Consider the following 22,635-nt stretch of genomic DNA (forward strand, 5'->3'; position numbering starts at 1 on the left):
TCAGAGACCGAGGATACGTCCATTCATTATAGTTATACCACTCGTACTGCCTTTCCGTAGGACTAATCATACCTAAGCATAATCTTCTATCCGAGACTGAGGGACTCGTACTTATACCTACGTATCTTGGATGTCTCGTGCACGCAATTGCAACTGGCCGGGATGGCAGCATTTATATAACTTTTTGGGCATTCAAGGAACCACTTGTTTTTATCTCATGTGTGGTGGACCAGTTATTGCAATTGTGTCGATGATCAGAATTTCGAACACGCTATTGAATACATGTCTTAAGAGTATTAGTAGCGCACATACACCGGCCGATGAAAGCATTCGCCATCCGAACCGCGCGCGCAAGAGTCGTTGACTACACCAGATATCTAAAACCAACGGGGCCCCGAAGATCACTTATATCCTGCGCATTCCGCTCCTTCCTCTCAATCTGCTCATTCACCCGCCTCAAATACCAATACATCACACCAAACATGGACGTCGATACCCCAAGTGCTGATAGACAGACAGCGTAGGAATAACGATATGTCGGTCCCCAGTTGGGCGGCCAGACGTACCTATGAGACACGTCAAAGTGAGAATAATGATTCAGCGAGAGTGAGAGACCGATGACACTAACGCTCCAATGATGTTTCCTGTCTGTGACAGTCCGTTAATCAAAGCGATAGCAACAGCTCGTTTCGCAGGTTCTCTAGCGAAGATATTGTTGATCCATCCCCAGATCACCATATATGCAGCAGATATTTGAGCCATCAGGAAACTGTACGTCTGTGAGTAAAAGAAACAGCGCGATGATTCGACTTACATCGAAGTATAGCGCGCAGCGGTGTTCATCGTACAGATGGATATGATGAATCCAAGACCAGCGAGTGCACTCGAGGCAAAGAGGAATACGTAACGCTTTTGCGTCTTGTCAGAGTACCTTGTCGTTCATGAGACGCGACTTGTGATAGAGACCGTTCGCTGACCTTGAAAGAACAAATGCAACGATTGTGGAGAATACCCATGGAGGAGCTGAGAGCAGCAAAGTTGACGTCGTATCATATCCCAGAGTCCCGACTATCGTTGGGAAGTAGATGACGAATGACAGCGCCACGAACTGGAATACGAGGGCGACTGAAAACCACCACACCTTCCAGTCGGACACAGCATCCCGCAGTCCTTGCATGGTTGTTCGTTTCCCAAGCTCGTCGGCCAGGGAACCATCGTCTGCAAGGCGAGAGATAGCGAGTGCTCGTTCCTCCGGTGTGAGCCAGCTGGTGTTGTGCGGGAAATCAGGAAGAATGAAAAATGCACAAATCGCGACTAGAATGGTGGCGCCGCCCTCGATGTAAAATAACCATCTATATATGCTTTCAGCTTCAATTCATCACGGAGACGGTCATTTCTCGCCTCCACGCAGCTTGACCAAGTTTTCCCTGCATGCCTGAAAGTATACCGGATGCAAAAACGGCTCCAAACCCAGAGGCGAGCACAGATCCACAAGTAACGAGAGTCGTCCTCACGGCGAGCTCATCTCGTTTGTACCATCCAGATATAAGATACAAAACACCAGGGTAAAAGGGGGCTTCAACAAAGCCAAGAAAAAAACGGGCAAGAAGAACCCCCGTGTAACTTGAGTCGAACTATCAGATGCTACAATGATGCAAAATGAGAATGCGCACTTTTTTGTGATTCCTGGGCACGGTTAGCATTCATATTCACGAATGGCTGGTGTCAACAAACCTGTTAATGTTGATACTAAGCCCCATACCACCATACCACAAGGAATCAGGATAGAAGGTCTCTCCAGCCAGTGCAGAACCATATTCCTGAAAGAAAGAGAAGTCACATTGACATTGTCCCCTCAACGACGGACGTAACTCACGCTGGCACTTGCATGAGAATGTACCCCACGTATACGATGGACAAGACTGTCGCGTATTGATTCCCCTGCAGGTGCAGGTCTTCCTCAAAGCCTGCCAACCGCGCACTACTGTGGACAACATGAGATGATATATACAGTGAGTACGACGACACGTAGCATACGCAGCATTCGCTCTGTCGACCTAACCAGTGTGGTAAGTACCAAGCAATGAGCTCGCCAAATAGCTCAAACTCACAAAGTTCAGGGCATACAAAACAATGATGATAGACATACGTAAATCGAGCTTCCTCAGTAATCTCTTCTCGAGGTCGTCATGGCTCGGGGCGGCACGCTTGGGTGAGGCAGAGAACAAGTCGGCATTCATATAGTCGGCCGTTTTCGCATCGCTGAGACTAGACATCGAAAAACAAAAACACAACGCGAAGAGTTGATGATTCTCTTCTTGGCGACACTGGGCAAGAAGAATGGTGCGAACTTCACTGCAGTAGGGAGCCACGAATCATCTGACAAGGTCGATTAAATATTGACAGGGCACCTTGGACAAATTGATGTTGTTTCACCTCTCCTTTACCTACCAATGCGTGGCAGTGGAGCTCATTGGAGCCGGACCTCGCGACGGAATTGTTCGCAGAACCTGGCAGAACCCCATTGGCGGATAAATAAGACCTTTTCTGCATGATGAAATTGTGTACCTCTGCAGTGACATCAACCAGGGAATTAGATGTTCTGATGTGTTCCATAAGATGAAGGAACGATGTCAACCCTAGTGACTAAGTCTCCTGTATCATTGGTTAAGTTGATGGGCCGCAGCTCGCATGACCCAGAAATAGCTTCTCTAACAAGGAAGCGAGTTCCACCTAGCCTTATGTCGATGGGCCAGTGTGTCCGACCTTATTCCGTGTGCGTCAAATTGTCTGTCATGTTGGTTTTGAGGTGGAAATTCGTACGGCGAGAAATTTGCAGGTTTGTTGGTCGTCTTCCATTCGGCACCGTGAGCCTGGAATGTCACGTCAAAGCCCGCTGTGAACTGTCAGAGACCACTGGCAATTGGAGCTGGTACGGTAGGTCAGTTGCCTGAACGGTGTCTGAGCCGATACGTGGCATGTGCTACTAGTGATATAAACAAAGGTGCATTTCACTAAGGCGTTTCTCTTAATGAGAGCAGATGCTGCCGAATTGCTTGTGCGTGGACGTACATTTTGCAAGCTCCTGGCGCATCAAACACGGTGCGTGGCATTCATTGATGGTGAGAATTTGAGTGTCCTCACCAGTATCTTGGTAGGAGCCATCCTGCTGAGGCCAACTGCAGGCGGTAGGTGCCGCGGCGGTCGTGACGGACTTTGAAAACCTGTCTTCGGGTCACGATTCTGCCTCCGAGACCGAGCTTAAAGGCTCTTAATATTTATTCCAGGAATACAATGTACAGCCAGTTGCAATGCACATGCACAACAAACCAGTACTACTACTTACTAGGTAAACTGCGGCCTGCGGCCTGCGCACTGGCAGACACGCAAGCTCAGTCGTACTTGCTTACTTACAAGGGCTAGGCCATAATTGACCAGATACAGATAGGCGTCAGCGCTCCAGTCGTCTTACCTGACCATGTCTCTGATCCAAGTCTGCGTACTCGGAACTTTCTCTTTCGCTCTCTGCAAGGCCCTCGTGTTCTTGTTACGACGACCGCACGGCATCGACCTCGATGGACCAAACAGGGGCAGTTGGCTATTTGGTACGTTCTTGAATTAGTCCTCATTGTCATTCGACTACCTCGTCTAATAGCATACACGTAGGAAATATCGCGTCCCTCTTTGAGGGCGGTGTTGACTACTGCGTGCATATTGCAGAGAAATATGGCGGCGCGGTGAGGCTCCATGGACCGCCAGACGTGAGTCCATTCACATTAACTACTGCACATCACCTTGAACGCACTTGCGACACTTAGGAAACTGTATACGTGTCCGACCCACGCGCGTTGTATCACATGGTCGTCAAAGAGCAGCACATCTTCGAAGAGCCCAACCCCTTCATTATGTCAGTATTCTCTTACTTTCTCATACTGAATTGACTCGGTACTATCAAGGTCAAACAAACTCGTGTTCGGTGAAGGTCTGATATCCACCGTCGGTGGGGTACATCTCTTCAAAATCCGAGTCTTCTTTTAACACTGAGTCTTACCAGGAGAGCAACATCGCCGGCAACGCAAACTTCTCAACCCCGTCTTCTCGACATCAAACATGCGACGACTACTCTCCACACTACACCCCATTTCCGACAGACTCACATCCACTCTTGCGGCCAAACTTCCCGCTGACAGCTGTACGTGTCACATTCTCGCACTCACACATAACCTCCCTCCATTGACACTTTTGGTACAGCTCACAAAGAGATCGACATCCTCCCATGGCTATCCCGCTGTGCTCTCGACGGTGTCTGCCAAGGCGTCCTCGGGTACCCCAGCAACACCCTTTCAGCAGCAGAAAGTGACCCGTACCCGGAAGCGCTGCGGAAGATCGGGTATGTCCGGTCATTTCGGTGTCTGAACCCATATGTACAATGATGTACTGCAGCCCCTTGATTGGAAAACTCATGAAGGTACGACCGATCGTAGCGATCATCATGCACTACTGCTCCCCGTACTGGGCAAGGAAAGTCCTTGATTTGGTCACGGTACCGTGGCTTCCGACGCAGTATATGGCGGACGTGCGGGAGATGCGACGTATAGTGGAAACGATGGATAGTGCCAGTCGAAAGGCGTTTTCGGAGAAAAAAGCTGCCATGGAGGCTGAAGAAACGCTGCACCCTGTTGACGCTACCTGCAGAGACAGTGATTCGATGACGTCAATGATGGATATCATGCGTAAGTTCTACGGGTATTTCGAGAACATCCTCGCTCAAGTGTGCGCAGTAAAGGCCAATGCCATGTCGTCCAACGCGGAACGCCTCACGGATGCTGAGTTGTTGGGACAAATGAAGTAGGTATCAATAATCCGCACGTCAATCACACTAACCGATCTGATGACAGCGTTATGGTATTTGCTGGCCTTGACACGACCACCTCCGCACTCGCCCGCTGCATCTACTTGCTTGCCCAACACTCCGGTGCTCAAGCAAGACTCAGGAGCGAAATTCACGATGCCATGAAGACACTCGAAGAAGACGACGACACGTCATCTGCTGAATTGCCCTACGACATCCTCATGAGCCTACCGTTCCTCGACGGTGTCGTCAAAGAGACCCTCCGCCTCTACCCCTCCCTCCCAGTCATGGGCCGAGTGTACGTCCCCCTTTCTCATGTTTCTCCCTTCCCATAAAGAGATCTCCCACAGAACGTCCAAAGCAACCACCCTCCCTTTACACTTCCCCACACGCTCCCGGTCTGGTGGATACACGTCCGCCGTTGCGATCCCAAAGGGCACCTTTACAATCATCTCCATCCTCGCTGCGAATCGCCACAGAGGGGTGTGGGGTGCCGACGCGAATGAGTGGAGGCCGGAGCGATGGCTTTCATCCCCTCTGGCCGCTCCCTCGCAAGCACAAGAAGTGGATGTCCCGTTGGGTGCGCCTGTCAAAGATAATGATAATGTGCGGTTTCCTGGTGTATATTCCAACATGTGAGTACTTGCAGCGCTTTCCTCGGAGTTCATGTATGCATGCTAAAATGCACATAGGATGACGTTTCTCGGTGGTAGCCGCTCCTGCATGTTAGTTCTTTCATCCCTCGCATGACATCCCCCAACTAACCACCACCAATCCCGTTCCGATCTACAGCGGGTTTAAATTCGCCGAAATGGAATTAAGTACGTCTGTACCCTCGTTTGCGGGTACTCCAACTAACGCTCTTCATCAGAACAAGTTCTCGCAACGCTTGTGCTGCGTCTGCACTTCTCGCTCCCGACAGAGCGGAATGCACAAGGGCACGTGAAAGAGATACAATGGAAGCTCCAGGCATTTCATATCCCTGTTGTGAAGCCACCCGCAGGGGATGGCGTAACGCCGCAGGTGCCATTGAATGTGCGGCTGGTGAAGAAGGATGATTTTATTTGGTAGGCTGTTGCCTCGAGCATGTTGTGTAGCATTCAGCGGTAATGCCTGCGCCTACTAGCAAGTCCTATGCAGTAGAGCTACATCATCAACAGTCGAATACATATACTACAATGTACGATCGAAACCCAAAGAAAGACTCGCTTACAGGAAAGTCGCGTGTAAATATAAGTTACTGCATTGCAAAGCGCTACCTACAGTATTACAGCAAGTGGGGTACCAACGGGGTGGTGCAGGCAGGTGTTTCAAACAGTGTTTTCCACCATTTGCATGGCTTGGTAGCAAGTAGGGTAGAGCCTTCGGCCAGTTCAAGAGGCCACATCAGATTCGAAGCTTCTGTCTGCCAGAAGCAGGCACATTGCCAGCCGCCGAAATCAGGATACTTATACTAAGAAGCTGTTCTAAGTATTCTCCATTCCCTAGCTACATGAGTGAAGGCCGCAATAATCACAGACTAAAGCAGATATCTAAAACCAATGTGACTGATATCAATATCCTTCCCATCCCGCTCGTTCCTCTCAATCCGCTCATTCAAACGCTTCAAATGCAAATACATCATACCAAACATGGTCGTCGACACCCCGAGTGCTCCCAAGCAGATCGCAGAGGAATAACGATATGTCGGGCCCCATTGAAGCGGCCAGACGTACCTATGAGACAAGTTAATTTGTAGATAATCAGCGAGAGCAAGAGATCGATGTCACTAACGATCCAATGATGTTCCCTATCGCAGAAAATCCACTAATTATAGCGATGGCAACAGCCCGCTTGGCAGGTTCTCTGGTAAAAGTGTTGTTGACCCACCCCCAGAGTATTATTTGTCCTCCGGCGATTTGAGCCATCAGGAACCTATACGTCTCTTGAGTACAAAAAGATAACACTATGAGCGATGATACTGCTTACACCGAAACGTAGCGCGCAACCGTGTTCATCGTACAGATGGATATGATGAATCCAAGGGCAGTGAGTGCATTTGATAAACAAATGAATATAAAACGCTTTCTCTTCTTGTCAGAGTACCTGATCGTCCATGAGATGGGATTTGAGATGGAGATTTCACTGACCTTGACATAACAAATGCAACTATCGTGGACAATACCCATGGAGGAGCGGCGAGCAGCAAAGTTATCGTCGTATCGTATCCCAGAGTCGCGACGATCGTTGGGAAGTAAACGCTGAATGACAGCGCCACATAACTGACAGTGAGCGCGACTGAAAACCACCACACCTTCCAGTCGGACACAGCATCCCGCAGTCCTTGCACGGTCGTCTGTTTCCCAAGCTCGTCAGCTCTTCCCTGGCCATCTTCTGCAAGGCGAGAAATAGCAAGTGCTCTTTCCTCCGGAGTGAGCCATCTGGTGTTGTGCGGGAAATCAGGAAGAATGAACATTGCACAAATCGCGACTAGAATGGTGGCGCCGCCCTCGATGTAAAACAACCATCTACAGATGTTTCAGCTTCAATTAATAACGGAGACGGTCTTTTCTCACCTCCACGCAGCTTGACCAAGTTTTCCCTGCATGCCTGAAAGTATACCGGATGCAATCAAGGCTCCGAATCCAGCGCTGAGCACACCTCCACAAGTAACGAGAGTCGTTCGCACGGCGAGCTCGTCTCGCTTGTACCATCCAGATATATGAAATATGATGCCGGGGAAGAAGGGTCCTTCGGCAAAACCAAGCAATGAACGTACGAGAAGAACCCCCGTATAACTCGGGTTGAACTATCAGACGTTACAATGATGAAAAACAAGAACGCGCACTTCTTTGTGATCCCTGGGCACTGTTAGCATCCATATTCATGAATAACCGTCGTGAACAAACCTGTTAATGCTGATACTACGCCCCATAACGCCATACTACAAGGAATCAGAATAGAAGGTCTCTCCAACCAGTGCAGAATCATATTCCTGAAAGTCAGAACGTCACGTTGACCTGTCCCTCAATGAAGGACGCAACTCACGATGGCACCTGCATGATAATGAATCCCACATACATGATGGACAAGACCGTCGCAAATTGAGTCCCCTGCAGGTGCAGGTCTTTCTCGAAACCTCCCAACCGTGCACTACTGTGGACAATGAGATGTTATATACAGCGAATATGACGACACAAAACATACCCAACATTCGATCTGTCGATCTAACCCGTGGTAAGTACCAAGTAATAGAGTTCGTCAAATGGCTGAGACTTACGTAGTTCAGGGCATATAAAAGCACGGTTATAGACATGCGCAAATCAAGCTTCCTTAGCAATCTCCTCTCGAGATCACGGGCATGGCTGGGTGTGCTAGAGGAGGCATCAGCTGTTTCCAATTTTGCATCGCTGAGAGGAAACATCGTTCAAAAAAAAGAACAGTGGGAAGGGCTGACAACTCTCTTCTTCGCGGGTCATCGATTAAGTATTGGCTGGCACCCAATTGAGAACCACGAACAAATCGAGTCTAGTCGCATCTGGTGCGAGCAGTGATCAAGGTACGTGGCATGCAGTAGGCGCAGTCAGCTGACAGTGTTATGACAGGATAGTCTTGAATCAAGGTGGATGAAAGTGCTGGCAGAACCTGGCAGAACGGTATTGGGTGGTATTTTTCAAGCAACAAGAACCATCCAAATCAAATAGAAATAGAAACATACTAAGAACGCCGAACATGCCGATTATCCGCTAGTAGTGATACCCCAGTCGAGAAATATCAACCGCTCAGCAAGATTCACATGGCTAAACATTCATTACTACAGTGCCCAAACAGTCGAGGAGGTTGGAAGGCCCGTTTTCCCAAAGCTGCCGGCAGGAGAAGAAGGAGCGGAAAGCGCGGCTGGTAACCCACACACTGGAATATGCCCCAAGATGATGTCAGTACATTCTCCCTGAACATCAGTAATTCATGCCTGGCATCCTCAAGGCCTTACTCCAACGCGCTTTCAGGTATGGATATCCCCAAGCGGAGTATAGGTCTGGAAAGTATTATCTCATGCCTTCGACGTACCTTGCTGGCGTGAATGCTCGTTTCCGTTTCGGTTTATGGCATCATTTCAGATGTCAACCTCGGTTTGCTTCATTGACGTGGCAGGAAGGTGGTTTTTTAAGACACTTGGCGCGCAGGGAGAGGGAGGAGGTGTAATTTAAGGAATTTTAGGGGTGGGGAAGAACTCGTTGACATGTTTGAGTGGTACGCGGGAGGTTGGCTTGTGGGCAGCTAGTTATTATGTAGTGCAGGCGGCTTTTGATGTCGCCATTAGCTTTATTGAAATATACATCAACGAACGAGATTTCTGGGTATAGTGACTCGGTACTTACAAAGGACACCTTCACCTTCGTACTCACCGCAAAATCCCCCCGATTGGTCAATGAGAGCTACCAGGGTGACACCAATACTCGTGTCAGTGCCTGTTTCGCATGCTACGCATAGAGTGCGCGTTATGAAAGTAGGGGCATGGCTTGTGGAAGGACGGAGGAGGAGAATTATTGGTTTGTATTTCAAATTTCCAGGCGTGAGTCCTGTGGGCACCCGCGGCCGTATCCAAATAAACGACAACATAAGCTCGAGCTAGGCGTAGACAACGCAGTGGCACGCACCATACTTCCACAACCCATAATCGTCCCCCGATCCCTGGATGTACGCAGTAGTAGGTCAGCCTCTAGAGACCACCATTGAATCTCAAAACCCTAGGCTAGCCTGTTGAATCAATATCGTGACAGTTGTACATTCTTGAATATATGGTGGGTCAATATTTGTTAACCATGCCACCACCGTTCATCCATGCTGAGCGCTGATGTTGTTCTACTTGTAGAGAGTCGAGACAAAACATGGGCAGCCTCGTGAGTTATTTTTACATGATTTTTACCACAGTTCCTAAATTTACATAAAAACGGGCGTTGTGAGTCAAGGGTACAACCCCTGTGGCCTGACAGCGCCGCATCCAACGTGGTCCATAGAGAACCACGAACAGGATTCATTGACGTGCGCAGCTGGGTTTACACGATTCGATGGATTTCAGCTCCTAATTTTCGATGTCTGCTCACAGAGCCTCACACAGATACGGAAAAAAAAAATCAAATTCGTATATGATCAAAACTCGACGCAGAACCTTGTTAACTGATACACGACCTCAACAACAAGCTTCACTGAATCCGCCATTCAATCGATAACCTGAGCTATTGTCTCACAGCTACACTTAGGCGGGGGCAAACACCCAGGCCTGCTGGGCGTCCGATAAATTAGTGGCCTGTAGCCTCACCTGTGAATGCCAAACGTGAGTCGTAGTCCTGTGATGCATGATGAGCGCGTACCTCAGTGAAATCAACGCCAGCGGAAAGGGAACAGGCGAACATCCCATCAACGGTCTGGATCCTGCGCGTGCACGAGTCACTTGAACAAACATTGCGATGCAGCTTTCAGGCCAATTACTCACGAGTACTGTCCGAGGGTGGCAGTCGGAGCGAGGAGCCACTCCGCGACAGTACCATCACCGACGACAGCGCTACCCTAGCATACTCGAAGATGCGCCGAGTCAAAACAGTACTTCGTGACGGACATGCATGACTTACGTTGCTCGGAACTCCAGCCGTGGGTTGAGCGAATGTGCCGGCTGCGACGTTGATCAATCTGACGATCATGCCTGGGTTCGCGTTGCGCAACACTTGCAACGTCCACTGTGTTTATTGTGAGCCTGAGCCTTTCGAATCAAATAATCAATACTAACGAGTATTTCGTTATCGCCGTTCTTGAACTTGGCGTTGCTGCGGGCAACGATAGGGGTTCCTGGTTTGACACCTCCACCTTGCAAGTCAAACAACTGATTGGTCTGGAAACTGGCGTTGACGATCTTGTAAGTGCCGGCAAGTGGGATAGACATGGTAAGATGAAGAGTTTGTGACTCGGAGTAACTGTGATTGACAGTTGGGTTGATGAAGGTTACCCTCAGACGATGCAACCTTTATATGTTTTGCAGCAGGTGATTGCCTCGAAAGGATGTTACGGAGCATTATCACAACGTTTGAGTTTCTAGAATGTGTTTGTCTTGATGCTGGGTATGACTTGGGCGCAGATCTGCCGGGTCCGTGATCCAGAAACTCCGAGACCACCCATCTGACGACTCGGAGAAGAAAGTATTTTGACAGTGACAGGTGACGTGTCCTCTGAGAACGGAGCAAAGGCATAAAGAGATATCGGTACGGTTAGAGATTCCAAAGCGGTGAGTATGAAAACCAGTAGTATCCCCTACACAGTCAGAGCTCAGATCTACCGTGAATCGTGATGCAGAAAATCCAGGATGCCATCTGATGGGCCCCGCGAAATGCATCAAAACAAACATCGAGAAGGTTTGAAGGACACCTAGACTCTGTGCGCGAATGTTCGCAACGCAAGATTACGAGCGTTTCACAGATAGGGTGTATGAATCCCAAATGATCCGATGTCATAGCGGTCGTTATATTTTCGGGACACTGGCGGTTAGGTACCCGGGGGTATACTCGTGTAATTTTGAGAACATGTGATCAAAACGCGTGATATCAATATATGCGCGTCATACGCGCCGTTCTTCTCGGCGCGTCTTGCATTCACTCTTTAGGTATACTCTATGTACTTTGAACTATCTCGGATCCGCCACATTACTTAGGCTACGACTTCTTTCCTCTCCGCTAGTTTTGGCTGACGTGTCCTCAGGATGCCAATACAAAGACGGCTCGTATACCTCAACAGTTTAGGTAGTGCTTTGGTGAAGATAGAATACAATACAACGGCGCGTCTCGCCTTGTCATCTAAGAACCTGCTTCGAATCTGATATGATGATAGTATCTATAAAACTTGGAAGAGGAGGGGAATAAGACTGACAGCAAGATCATTTGCTGCCCAACTATCCATCTTAGAATCCAAATAACCATGCTCTTGTGCGCTGACCACACCAGGTGGGATGCACAACTTTGTAACGGTATTACAGGCATCCTCGCCGATGTTCGTGTTCGGAGTGATTCTGAGGATGGCCCGAGTGATAACTGCGAAATGTGGAACACGCGAGAACACTCAGTTTATTGGAGAACCCTTCCTGGGTCAACATCCCACCTAATCAATTCATGTTCTACACCATAATCATACACTAAATCATATATCTAAAACCAACATCCCGAATACCATCCACATCCCTCACCCGCTCATCCCTCTCAAACCGCTCATTCAAACGCTTCAAATGCAAATGCATCACGCCAAACATGGCCATCGACACCCCAAAAGCCACAAAACAAACAGCATACGAATACCTATATGTCGGTCCCCAATTAGGCGGCCAGACGTACCTAGTGCGACAAATCATTAAAAAAAAGGCAAGGGAGATTGATTGAATGCACTAACGCCCCAATGATACCCCCTATTTGCGACAGCGCAAGTATCAACGCGATGGCAACAGCTCGCTTCGCAGGTTCTCTAGCAAATGTGTTGGTGATCCATCCCATGAGCACCATTTGTCCACCGGCGATTTGGGTCATTAGGAACCTGCGAGTCTATGAGCGACGACTTTTAAGAACTATGATGACTGCTTACAAGGAAACATAGCGCACAGCCGTGTTCATCGTACAGATGGACACGATGAATCCAACAGCAGCGATCGCATTCGATGCAAAAACGTACACAAACCGTTTTCGTTTCTTGTCAGAGTACCTTTTGTCTATAAGACAGCGATTCGCCATAAAAACTTATTCACGGACCTTGAAAATGCAAAAGCAGTTATCATGGCAAGTACCCACGGAGGAGCGGCGAGCAACAAAGTCGTCGTCTCATCATATCCCAGAGTCGCGACGATCGTCGGGAAGTAACTGACGAATGACATCGACACGAACTGGACTATGAGCGCAATGGAAAACCACCATACTTTCCAGTCAGCCAACGCATCCCACAGTCCTTGCATCGTCGTTCGCTCGTCGGCTTCCCCCTGCCCATCTTCTGCAAGGCGAGAGATAGCAAGCGCTCGTTCCTCCGGAGTGAGCCATCCGGTATTGTGTGGGAAATCAGGAAGAATAAAAAATGCACAAAGCGCGACTAGAACGGTGGCGCCGCCCTCGATGTAGAATAACCACCTGTAGATATCGATATCTCAGTTTCAGCGAACAACAAAAACAAACACGACAGTTTCTCGCCTCCACGCAGCTTGACCAAGTTTTCCCTGCATGCCTGAAAGTATACCGGATGCAAACGCGGCTCCGAACCCAGCACTCAGCACGCTTCCACATGAAACGAGAGTCGTGCGCACAGCGAGCTCGTCTCGTTTGTACCATCCTGATATAAGATACATGGTGCCAGGAAAAAAGGGTCCTTCGGCAAACCCAAGAAAGAAACGGGCGAGGAGGACCCCCGTATAACTTGGGTCGAACTATCAGACGTTACAATGATGCAAAACGTCATCGCGTACTTCTTTGTGATCCCTGGGCGCTGTTAGATACTCATGAATATTAATGGCCGGTGTCGACAAACCTGTTAATGCTGATAATACGCCCCATATCACCATACTGCAAGGAATCAGGATAGAAGGCCTCTCCAGCCAGTGCAGAAACATATTCCTGGAAGACAGAACGTCACGTTGACCTGTCCTTCAACGAAGGACGCAACTCACGCTGGCACCTGCATGACGATGAATCCCACATACATGATAGACAACACCGTCGCATATTGATTTCCCTGCAGGTGCAGGTCTTTCTCGAAACCTCCCAACCGTGCACTACTGTAAACAACATGAGATAATACATAAAGCGAGTGCGACGACACGCAACATACGCAGCATTCGATCTGTCGATCTAACCGGTGGTAAGTACCAAGCAACAGAGTTCGTCAAATGGCTCAGACTTACGTAGTTCAGGGCATATAAAAGCACGACTGCGGACATACGCAGATCGAGCTTTCTCAGCAATCTCCTCTCGAGATGATCATGGGCATGGCTGGATGCACTAGAGGAGGCATCAGCAGTTTCCGCTTTCTCGTGGCTGAGAGCAGACATCGTTCGAGATCACAGCGAGAAGGGGCGATAATCCTCTTCCTTGTGACGCGCGGGTGAGAACAAAGATCGACAATGGTACGAAGATCCACCGCAGCGGGGAGCTGATGTGGATTGTCTGACCAGGTCACCTATTAAATATTGACTGGGACTTTATCAGGCCCGAGAAATTTGATGCAAGGTTTATCATCTAGTGCGATGGATAACGATGTGGGTGGTATGCGGAATCAGCCGACATTGTTAGGACACGATGGCCTTACGCCTCCGGGCGGAACCCGGCACGATGACATTGGGTAGTATGTATATCACTCGGCGGAAGAACCATTGTATCAGGGGGAAACATACTGAGAACGTCAAAAATACTTGAGCCTACCTACAAGTGATAATACCCCAGCGAGAGGTGCATCCGGTCCTACAGGTAGCCATTGTAACAGCCCAGTCAACTGTCTAGTCAGCTGCCTAGTCAAATGCCTAGCCAACTGCCCAGCAAGGTTCATATGGGTAAACATTCATCGCCAGTATCCAGGAGATCGGCAAGCAGTTTTACCGTGGCTGCCTTGAAAAGCTGGGGTCTGAGGAAAAATCTTTCTTCCCGGCGTATCTGGGTTTTCAGCCAATTTCTGGGGAAAACGCCGAGCCGAGGTATCGGCGGTTGATAAGCGGAGGCTGAGCGGTAGCATCTTTCTGCCCCTCAGGATGTAGACGCGATAAGGAAAAAAGTCGCTGCGTCGCAAAATCGAGATCGCCCGCCAGTTCTGTCACGTGATGATGGGGGAAGGCATTGAACATGAGGCAGCCGCCACAGAGGAAAGAATTAATCAAGACTCCTTGTGCGGGTTCTGAACTGGGGAGGGAACGGAAAGCGATACTAATAACTCACCTTCACCAAAATGGGCATCAATGTGACGGGACTGCCTCGGAACGAGCCCTCGACAGTTTAGCAGATTGTCTAGTGAGGAGGTAAGAGCATATATGACGTGCACACGCGTAAGTATGAGTGCAGGTATGCGCAGGAGTAGCAGCCGCACGGGCATCCATCCACGTTTCATGTTCAGGCACCGGTTGTGCGGATCGTCCAACGTGCGCTCGAGGTGAATTGAGAATCGAAATTTGAAATCTGTCTTCGATCGCGTGTTTAGGAAACTTTATAGTCTGATAGGATCGTTGGGGAAATTGATGGAATTGGTGATACGGAGAAAGCTTCACTTGAGGGGAAGAGAATGAAAAAAGCAATGCGAACACGCAGGGGAAACGATGTCGACAGTGACACAGCCGCGCCATTCGCTGGAAAACTCCGCGAATATATTGTGACGTAATAGTGTCTTCATATATTTCCAATCGTGTTAAACTACACGATCGAGATAATTGCTATATATAGACACAAACTCGATCCAGTGTGCCTGACAGAGTTAGTTCCCGTCCCGAATGAGGAGTCCATGCGTGAAGACTTCGCGACGATATTTATTACAAATATGAATCACGAAGTAGATCTATGATATGCCATGAAATTACAAGATTAACACGATTCACAAATGTACGTATGCGAGTGAAATGTTCGTAGATCCATCGAAAGCAACAGCGAGTAGTGGATATGTCCATGAAGTGATAGGGGGCGTAAAAGCAAAAAAGCACGTAAATTCATCAACAGAGCACGGTTCATAACAAGATCACGAGAATTGACAAGATCCACACCCCCCACTCGCGCTCAGTCCCGTACTCTGCAGCGAACAGCTCATGAGCTGCGTACTATTGCAAAGAGAACTAGGGACAGTCCCGGTGAGCGCTGTGTTGTTCTGCAGGGAGATGATCTGTAACGAAGGTGGGAAGGTGGTTGGAAGGGGTGCTTGGAGGTTGTTGTTGGAGAGCAAGAGTTGCGTGAGCGACGAGAAGGAGGAGATGGTATTTGGGATCGGGCCAGTGAGGGAGGTGGATGAGAGATCGAGAAGTTTGAGCGATGCTTGGAGGGTGGAGCTGGATGACAGAGATGGGAGGGGGTTGTTGAGTTGTTGGGAGTTGACGACGCTGGAGGATGGTTAGCTGTGATTAAAAATGAAGGGAGCAGACTTACAGGTTCTTGAGCGGGACTTGGGTCAGGGTGGAAGGAAGAGAGGCGCCCATCATGGGGTTGCGAACGAGGGTGAGCGTAGTCATCGCTGTGAGGTATGAGAAGAGGCTATCTGGGAGCGGCGTAATGGCCGTTGCTTCGATATGGAGGTTGGAGAGAGAAGTGAGGTTTATAAACGACGAAGGCAGCGCTCCAGCTACAATACGTCAGATCATGTCAATCTCAAAACGTGGCGACATACCTGGTATACTGTTACCACCAATGACTTGCAAAGACTCGAGGCCAGTGAGTGCTCCAAGCTCGTTGGGTAATGTTGCTGGTACTCCAGGAAAGGTCAATTGACTATATGTGGGTGAGTACTGGTGCGCGTAACGTGTGGAGCGGACTCACAGATTTGCAACTCTACCGGAGCCATCACAGGTGACACCATTCCAAGCACAGAATTTGACGTCTGTGACCCAGCCGAGGAGGGATGCCTGACCTTGTGAGTTGGCGGTGTCGAATATGCCGCGGAGACCACAGAACTGGATAGCGTTGAGGATCTGCTGTGCGTTCTGTGGATTTGAAGATAGATAGGTGGATGTGACTGTCTGCAGGGTTGGCAAGCAAGTGGAGCACGGGTAGGAGGAAGGGCTGGAAGGTGCGTTCAGCGTGTATTGGGACAAGCACTGTTGGGCATTTGCAGAGAGAGTAGGGTTGGTGTTGGAAGGGGTGGACGTGTTCATGGAGAGGACGCGAACGTTGAGGAAGATGACGTTCCCGATCAAGAAGAAGAGTATGATGATGAGAAGAATGAGAAGACCGCGGTTGCGCTTCGTTTTACAGTGGCATTTACGCTTCTGAACGTGAAGAGGAGGCCATTGGGCAAGCTCATGATCTGGTTCTGGCATACGAAAGTCGAATAGCAGTTTGGTGAATCGATCTCGAATGCTGGGCGACTTTGGGGTTGAAGCAGGAGAGAACTTTGATCTCTCGACGTCAAAGTCAGGGTGTATAGACAAGTGTTCACGAAACTTTGAAGACATGGTGGATGTGGTGGTAAAGGACTGAATTCACAGTGGACTACATATGTGACTGCTGTCAATGGAATGGACAGAACAATAACGCCCATATACATTGTTTATGATTATTTGTACACTCAATTATGAGTTACTAAATTGGGATGATCAACTGTATCTTGGCATCGACATGTCCAAGACCATCGCGGACGCAGAGGTAAGGTATCTAATAAACTCGCTTGATCTCACCAAACAACCCCTTTCATAGAACATTTACGCTAGAGCAGCAAAGTTCGAGCTAGAAAACGACTGGAACAACGCTTTCAAGCTTTACTTGGAAGCAGCAGAAGCGTTTCTTCACATCAGCCGCAGTTCCGATGCAAAATACAGGAACAACGCTACCAAGGCACTAGAACGAGCTGAAAAGATAAAACAGTACAAGGTCTTGGCTCCGTTATCAACAGATCACTTTTCACAACGCAAGTCACCGATCTTCCTTACCCGAAGCTAATCTAATCTTTTATCAGAACACTCAATTCTCAAAAAGTCATCTCTCATCAATGGGAATCATATCCCTTTGGCGACCACCACTCTTGACTCATACAGCAGCCCATTTACCGACCCTGATGGTCAACCTCCCCTCGGCTCCGTCTTTCCTTCATCAACATGGAAGCGACCAATCGACGTCATCCCCCCTTCATCCCTCGCCCTCCTCCCAAGCGATATCATACAGAACATAGTCAACGATTGCTCAGTCTGCGCTTCAATAGCCGTATGCATACAACACAACCTCCGCTTCAAATCAAACGTACGTCTCACCACCACCCCTCCCACTCGCTAACATCACTACAGTTGCTCCTCTCCTCCTTGCACACTTCCAACGACGGCAGATACGAGCTTAAAGTCCTCATCAACGGTGATTACCGCCGCGTAAGTCACCCACTCCAGCTATACACCCTTCTAAAGTCTATCATAGATAGGTTCGTACTAACACCGACGTCAGAGCACCCATCTCACATTAAGCAGTCATCGACGACCGACTCCCTTTCGACGCCAGCAACAATCTCCTCGGCATATCAACAGGGCACAAGAACCAACTATGGCCCTCATTCGTAGAAAAAGCAGTCCGTACTTTTTCTTTTTCGTCTTTCTCATCACCCGCTCACACCCATCCAGTACATGAAACTCATGGGCGGATACGATTTCCTCGGCTCGTAAGTCCCTTCCTTCATACACCCTCCCTACTCACACCCCAAAGAAACTCTGCCATAGACCTCCAGTAAGTCTTCCAACCTACCACCTCCACCTCCTCACACCTCCCACCAGCGTCCTTATCGGCTGGATCCCAGAACACATAGATCTACGAAGGTACGTACTCGCCATACACACCTCCCACACCCTATCCTGACCACCCCCAGCGCATCCTTTGAGCGCGAACGAACCTGGTCCCGCATTATGACCGCTTTCCCAAGAGGTACCCGTCACCCCTTTTACCCTTTTCACATAGTCACACTATTCTAGGGGATTGCATGATGACCGTCGGCACCAACGACAAAACCGCACTCAACAACACCGCCAAGCTCCTCCCCTCACACGACTACGCAGTCACAGGTACCCCAACTCCTCGCCCATAAGCTCCATACTGACTCGTGCTAGATATCAAAGAAACAAACGACGAGCGCTGGGTCACTCTTCTCGATTCTCGTATATGCAGTCAGGCATGCGAGTGTAATGAGTCTGGTAGTTGTCCCAGTGAGTTTCCCCTCCTTTCGTAGCCTCGTCTATACGAATGAATGGTACAGGGGTGCTTGAGATGCGTTGGGACGATATATGCGCGACTTTCGAGGGGTTGTATATAAGTTGGAAACCATGTCTGTTTAAGAATTATATTACTTTTCATGGGTGCGTCCACGTGCGTTATAAGACTGCACCACAACTAATGGATCTATAGATCGTGGCAGCTCGAAAACTCTGAGGACCTACCACGGGGTACGTCCCGCCACTTTCCACCAGCGTTAATACTCACGTCCATTACACACAGCTTCCACTCACCACCTCCGACTCAACTACCAAACATCCACAGACCCCAATGCCCAAGCCCCATCAGACACAAACGAAATCTGGGTCCTCCTAACGAGACACCTCCGCGACACGCGTCGAACGAGCGAATACATCGCGATTAACGTACAAGAGGATGATATGGTCATTGGGGATCCGGACCACGTTGCTCTCAAGGTGCGGTTCCGTAGTGCATCACCCTCCTCCTCCTCATCTCTTTCCCTATTTCACAATACTGACTGACAAACACAAACAGAGCAACTACACAAACAGCACACACGTCCTCTCGCGCATCAAAATCGACCCCACCCAACCCTCGGGATCGCTCTCGTTGTTGGCGTGCTATGATGGTCAATTCGACGAGGTTGGGTTTACTGTTACGGCTTTTTCTTGTTCGTCGGATGTGGTGTTGTCTTGGGATACGAAGGTTCCTCCGCCGAGGTATACACATAAGGTACGTGTGTTCTTTCTTTCGGTATGCATTATTCAACGCTGACGGATTGGACGAACAGATCGACGGCGCATTGACTAATAAAACAGCTGGAGGGAATTGCACGCATCCGACGTATATGGTAAATCCGCAGTATCACCTCAAAGTGCATAATACCAGCACAAGCACAAGCACACACATTCGGCCGAGCCAGAACAACAAGACACAAGTCATACTCACCGCGCAGAGCGCTAGGGATATATCGCTGAACATCACAGCTGTGTGGTCGCAGGGCGAGCGTATATCAGAATTGACTCAGAAAGAGGTGGTGGCTCATTCTGGGCCTTATACGTATGGGCATGCGCGCGTCGCTGCTCATCTTGCTGGTACGACCTTTTTTACCTCGAGGGGAAACGAGGCTCATGTTTATTATTATTTTCTTCATCTCGAGAAGCTGGCGATTATACAGTCGTATTATCAGCTTTCGAGCTAGACCAGACAGGGAAATTTACGCTCAAGGTGGAGAGTCCCTCTCGGTTCGAGATCAAGGCGATACCGCAGGAGGGTGCGGGGATGTATGTCAAGACCGTCCGTGGGGAATGGTACGTCCAACCTTCACCAATTAATTTCTCCCTGGAATAACTCTTGTGTTTGCTAGGGATTCGACGACGGCCGCAGGCGGACCTAGTCAAAATCGGTACCACAGCAATCCAGTCTTCGAAGTAACCATCCCATGCGCTTCTGAATTCGGGTACGTCCCCCTCCTCAAACCGAAACACTGACGACTCTGAACCACCCACCCCAAAGCGCCCGTCTACAACTCCTCGCCCGCGCCCCAGGCGTATCCACAAACCTCTCTCTCTTCCCCTCTTCATGCTCAAATCTCCAACGATGCATCGCTTCCTCGGGGCCTTACTCCGACGCGCTTTCGGGCGTTGATATTCCCAAGCGGAGTATAGGGCCTGGGAAGTATTATCTCGTGCCTTCGACGTACCACGCTGGCGTGCATGCTCAGTTCCGGCTTATACTTTATAGCACCGTTTCAGGTATCGAGGTCGTTGTGCGTTCTTCATGACGCCCCGGGTTTGGCGCGTCGGGCGGGGGAAGAAATTTTAGCGGTGAGAGCAAGAATTCGGGAGGTGAGAGCAGGAATTCATTGACGCGTTTGAGAGTGGTACGCGAGGGGTTGGCTTCCGGACAACTCGTTATTATCCAGTGCAGGCGTGTTTTGATATCGTCTTTGGCTTTATTTAAATGCACGTCAGGGAACAATTTTTTTTTTCTGGTATAGTTGGCACGACGTACTGAGAACATTTTCACCTTTATACTCACCGCAGAATTCTCCTGATTCGTCAAAGAACTTTGTGAGAGCTGCTAGGGCGACGCCGATGCTTGTGTCAGTGCCTGTTTCGCATGCTATGCATATGCGGCGTGCGTTTTGGAGGTGGAGCAGGATGAAGGGGATGGCTTGGGGGAGGACGGAGTGTAGGAAGTGATGCTGGCCTTTTTTGCCTTGGGGTATTTGAATGCATAGGACGCATGGGCGGTCTTTGAAAGCGGGGGGTGCCTGATCGGTGCTGGATAGATAGACCACCGCAAGCTCGGCATCAATAGAGGAGCGGATGTCGTGAGTGGTGCATATCGAGAGTCGGCCGTGGACGTGGTGGATGGGTGTGGGATGGAAGGACGCGTTCGAGTTAGTGCGTGCGTCGAGTGTGTTTGTGGATGATGTGAGAGTTTGAACAAGGGTTGGTAGTTCGTTTCGGTTTGCGTGGAGGAGAGTTGCCTTGTGTTTCCAGAATTGGGCGGGCGTGAGTCCCTATAAAGGCACCCGCGTCCATATGAACGACAAGACGAGATCGACGGGCGCAGACACGCACCATACTCCACAACTCATGATCGTCCCCCGATCCCTGGATATACGCAAAGCCCGTGACGCGTCTCTCCATGCCATCCAAAACCTGCTTCGAAGCTGATATGCAGATGACAGGGTAGAACCGCCGCTCAGCATCGGTATCAGGGAATTTAGGGAACACGGTGGTGCTGGGCGATATCCAGATCGGGCGGAGGGGGTATTGAATTTTTGGGAGTACGTAGAACGAAGCCTACATTCGCGATTTCAGGATGGATGGCATGAGAGGAGGAAGATAGGCCTAACAGCAAGATCATCCGCCCATCCATCCAACTTCTGCTCGATCTGATCATGCTCTTGTGCGCTGACGACACCAGGTGGGGTATACAGCTTCGTATTCCAGGCATCCGTATTCATGTCGGGCGTGGTTTTAAGGACGGCTCGGTTTATGACTGCACACCAGATAGGAACGGTTTTGGATAGCGCGTCTGGCACGCGTTTGCCTGCTCTCGTGGAATCTACCAAGAGCAATCTGGAGATACGTTATGACAGCTTGGTATTGGGATGTGGGAGATGCACGAACCCTGCGTGCGCGCAAATCAGAGGCAGTATGTGGAGATTTGGTCTTCGAAGGTTGAAGCTCCAATTTCCAGTGTGTCCATCGGTGGACTTGAAATAGGCGCGTTCGTTTGACGCCTGGGTAGGGTGAGCTTGAGATTCAGCATGGATTGAGAGTGGGCTTACGGTCCCGGGGTCTGTGTACCATGCTCCGCATCGCATGTTGGCTGGTGGACGCACGAGGTGATGACGGTGACGAGTGATTGGCGGTGTTACTCACGGATAAGGGGGATTCTTGGGTAAGATCGATGGACTTGGTCGACGAAAGCGGCGTCCTCTGCTACGGAGTGGATCCGGTTGTGAATATCTTTTGATTCCTTTCGCAATTCGCTGAAGGCTAGCGATACGCCGTCCTCGTGTACCATCATGCCACCCATGTGGTGGACTCGATGAAGTATACGTATTACGTAGCCGTTTGGAAGCACGAAGTCTTCGGATGACCAATAAATCCGTAACTACGTATTATTATGAGGCTCTAGCTCGGATTGGCCCTCGAGTCCTCCCAGGTCAGCTTCTTTAAAGCCCGCTAGCTTCGATTGGCAGTCGAAGCACCCAAGGCTGTTGGTTAGCATGATTACAGTGTGTTGCATATGAGATTGCAGTGCGTGTTTTTCAAAAACTCAGCCTTGCTACTTTAAGTTTCACCGTGGCTAGAGTGACATGTCACATCCCTTGACTTAGTTAGGAATACAAGTGCCGGTAAAGGTGGCGAGGCCGAGTTT

At 49.5% G+C, this 22,635-nt stretch overlaps 9 protein-coding genes across 9 annotated transcripts; 2 read left to right on the forward strand and 7 right to left on the reverse strand.

Moving 5' to 3' along the window:
* Nucleotides 1-364: 364 nt before the first annotated feature.
* DEU56DRAFT_726914 (major facilitator superfamily domain-containing protein) lies at nucleotides 365-2,240 on the reverse strand (the record flags this gene model as incomplete). The annotated part of the gene is made up of 9 exons (XM_041347949.1): nucleotides 365-566; nucleotides 629-769; nucleotides 815-931; nucleotides 978-1,361; nucleotides 1,408-1,623; nucleotides 1,731-1,820; nucleotides 1,877-1,984; nucleotides 2,038-2,057; nucleotides 2,112-2,240. The coding sequence occupies 9 exons, from the start codon at nucleotides 2,238-2,240 to the stop codon at nucleotides 365-367; spliced, it is 1,407 nt and encodes a 468-aa protein (XP_041213707.1).
* Nucleotides 2,241-3,665: 1,425 nt separating this feature from the next.
* DEU56DRAFT_955165 (cytochrome P450) lies at nucleotides 3,666-5,914 on the forward strand (the record flags this gene model as incomplete). The annotated part of the gene is made up of 12 exons (XM_041359220.1): nucleotides 3,666-3,761; nucleotides 3,819-3,907; nucleotides 3,957-4,000; nucleotides 4,055-4,192; nucleotides 4,252-4,390; nucleotides 4,444-4,733; nucleotides 4,782-4,848; nucleotides 4,899-5,150; nucleotides 5,203-5,487; nucleotides 5,545-5,577; nucleotides 5,645-5,673; nucleotides 5,724-5,914. Coding segments are annotated over 12 exons (1,653 nt in total), but the record flags the coding sequence as incomplete, so codon positions are not given.
* A 389-nt stretch (nucleotides 5,915-6,303) lies between these two features.
* On the reverse strand, nucleotides 6,304-8,619 carry DEU56DRAFT_474349 (major facilitator superfamily domain-containing protein). The gene is made up of 10 exons (XM_041346400.1): nucleotides 8,112-8,619; nucleotides 8,039-8,058; nucleotides 7,880-7,987; nucleotides 7,741-7,826; nucleotides 7,680-7,692; nucleotides 7,408-7,629; nucleotides 6,982-7,359; nucleotides 6,821-6,937; nucleotides 6,626-6,766; nucleotides 6,304-6,567 (listed from the first exon to the last, which is right to left on the reverse strand). The coding sequence occupies exons 1-10, from the start codon at nucleotides 8,253-8,255 to the stop codon at nucleotides 6,372-6,374; spliced, it is 1,425 nt and encodes a 474-aa protein (XP_041213709.1). The 5' UTR covers nucleotides 8,256-8,619; the 3' UTR covers nucleotides 6,304-6,371.
* Nucleotides 8,620-10,004: 1,385 nt separating this feature from the next.
* On the reverse strand, nucleotides 10,005-10,769 carry DEU56DRAFT_898166 (uncharacterized protein; the record flags this gene model as incomplete). Its single annotated transcript, XM_041356457.1, has 5 exons — nucleotides 10,005-10,151; nucleotides 10,204-10,264; nucleotides 10,326-10,399; nucleotides 10,462-10,566; nucleotides 10,617-10,769. The coding sequence occupies 5 exons, from the start codon at nucleotides 10,767-10,769 to the stop codon at nucleotides 10,089-10,091; spliced, it is 456 nt and encodes a 151-aa protein (XP_041213710.1). The 3' UTR covers nucleotides 10,005-10,088.
* Nucleotides 10,770-12,008: 1,239 nt separating this feature from the next.
* DEU56DRAFT_726890 (major facilitator superfamily domain-containing protein) lies at nucleotides 12,009-13,895 on the reverse strand (the record flags this gene model as incomplete). The annotated part of the gene is made up of 9 exons (XM_041347947.1): nucleotides 12,009-12,204; nucleotides 12,260-12,400; nucleotides 12,449-12,565; nucleotides 12,613-12,981; nucleotides 13,027-13,263; nucleotides 13,372-13,461; nucleotides 13,515-13,622; nucleotides 13,676-13,695; nucleotides 13,749-13,895. The coding sequence occupies 9 exons, from the start codon at nucleotides 13,893-13,895 to the stop codon at nucleotides 12,009-12,011; spliced, it is 1,425 nt and encodes a 474-aa protein (XP_041213711.1).
* Nucleotides 13,896-14,438: 543 nt separating this feature from the next.
* Nucleotides 14,439-15,118, reverse strand: DEU56DRAFT_474398 (uncharacterized protein). Its single transcript, XM_041346401.1, has 2 exons — nucleotides 14,773-15,118; nucleotides 14,439-14,719 (listed from the first exon to the last, which is right to left on the reverse strand). The coding sequence occupies exons 1-2, from the start codon at nucleotides 14,939-14,941 to the stop codon at nucleotides 14,502-14,504; spliced, it is 387 nt and encodes a 128-aa protein (XP_041213712.1). The 5' UTR covers nucleotides 14,942-15,118; the 3' UTR covers nucleotides 14,439-14,501.
* A 441-nt stretch (nucleotides 15,119-15,559) lies between these two features.
* On the reverse strand, nucleotides 15,560-16,847 carry DEU56DRAFT_868657 (L domain-like protein; the record flags this gene model as incomplete). Its single annotated transcript, XM_041355506.1, has 4 exons — nucleotides 15,560-15,914; nucleotides 15,961-16,153; nucleotides 16,199-16,299; nucleotides 16,348-16,847. The coding sequence occupies 4 exons, from the start codon at nucleotides 16,845-16,847 to the stop codon at nucleotides 15,560-15,562; spliced, it is 1,149 nt and encodes a 382-aa protein (XP_041213713.1).
* A 298-nt stretch (nucleotides 16,848-17,145) lies between these two features.
* On the forward strand, nucleotides 17,146-20,949 carry DEU56DRAFT_955173 (uncharacterized protein; the record flags this gene model as incomplete). The annotated part of the gene is made up of 19 exons (XM_041359221.1): nucleotides 17,146-17,172; nucleotides 17,224-17,397; nucleotides 17,503-17,763; nucleotides 17,808-17,889; nucleotides 17,982-18,079; nucleotides 18,132-18,169; nucleotides 18,214-18,234; nucleotides 18,282-18,323; nucleotides 18,374-18,429; nucleotides 18,477-18,566; nucleotides 18,612-18,707; nucleotides 18,758-18,857; nucleotides 18,907-18,944; nucleotides 18,997-19,190; nucleotides 19,270-19,467; nucleotides 19,526-19,829; nucleotides 19,898-20,045; nucleotides 20,102-20,194; nucleotides 20,251-20,949. The coding sequence occupies 19 exons, from the start codon at nucleotides 17,146-17,148 to the stop codon at nucleotides 20,516-20,518; spliced, it is 2,328 nt and encodes a 775-aa protein (XP_041213714.1). The 3' UTR covers nucleotides 20,519-20,949.
* Nucleotides 20,705-22,290, reverse strand: DEU56DRAFT_907683 (tRNA A64-2'-O-ribosylphosphate transferase; the record flags this gene model as incomplete). The annotated part of the gene is made up of 6 exons (XM_041356929.1): nucleotides 20,705-21,262; nucleotides 21,324-21,548; nucleotides 21,602-21,827; nucleotides 21,879-21,991; nucleotides 22,040-22,080; nucleotides 22,134-22,290. 6 exons carry the CDS (start codon nucleotides 22,288-22,290, stop codon nucleotides 20,705-20,707), a joined length of 1,320 nt encoding a protein of 439 aa, XP_041213715.1.
* Nucleotides 22,291-22,635: the final 345 nt, after the last annotated feature.

Source organism: Suillus clintonianus, assembly GCF_016758775.1.
Source record: "Suillus clintonianus strain FC179 chromosome Unknown DEU56scaffold_6, whole genome shotgun sequence".
NCBI lineage: Eukaryota > Fungi > Basidiomycota > Agaricomycetes > Boletales > Suillaceae > Suillus > Suillus clintonianus.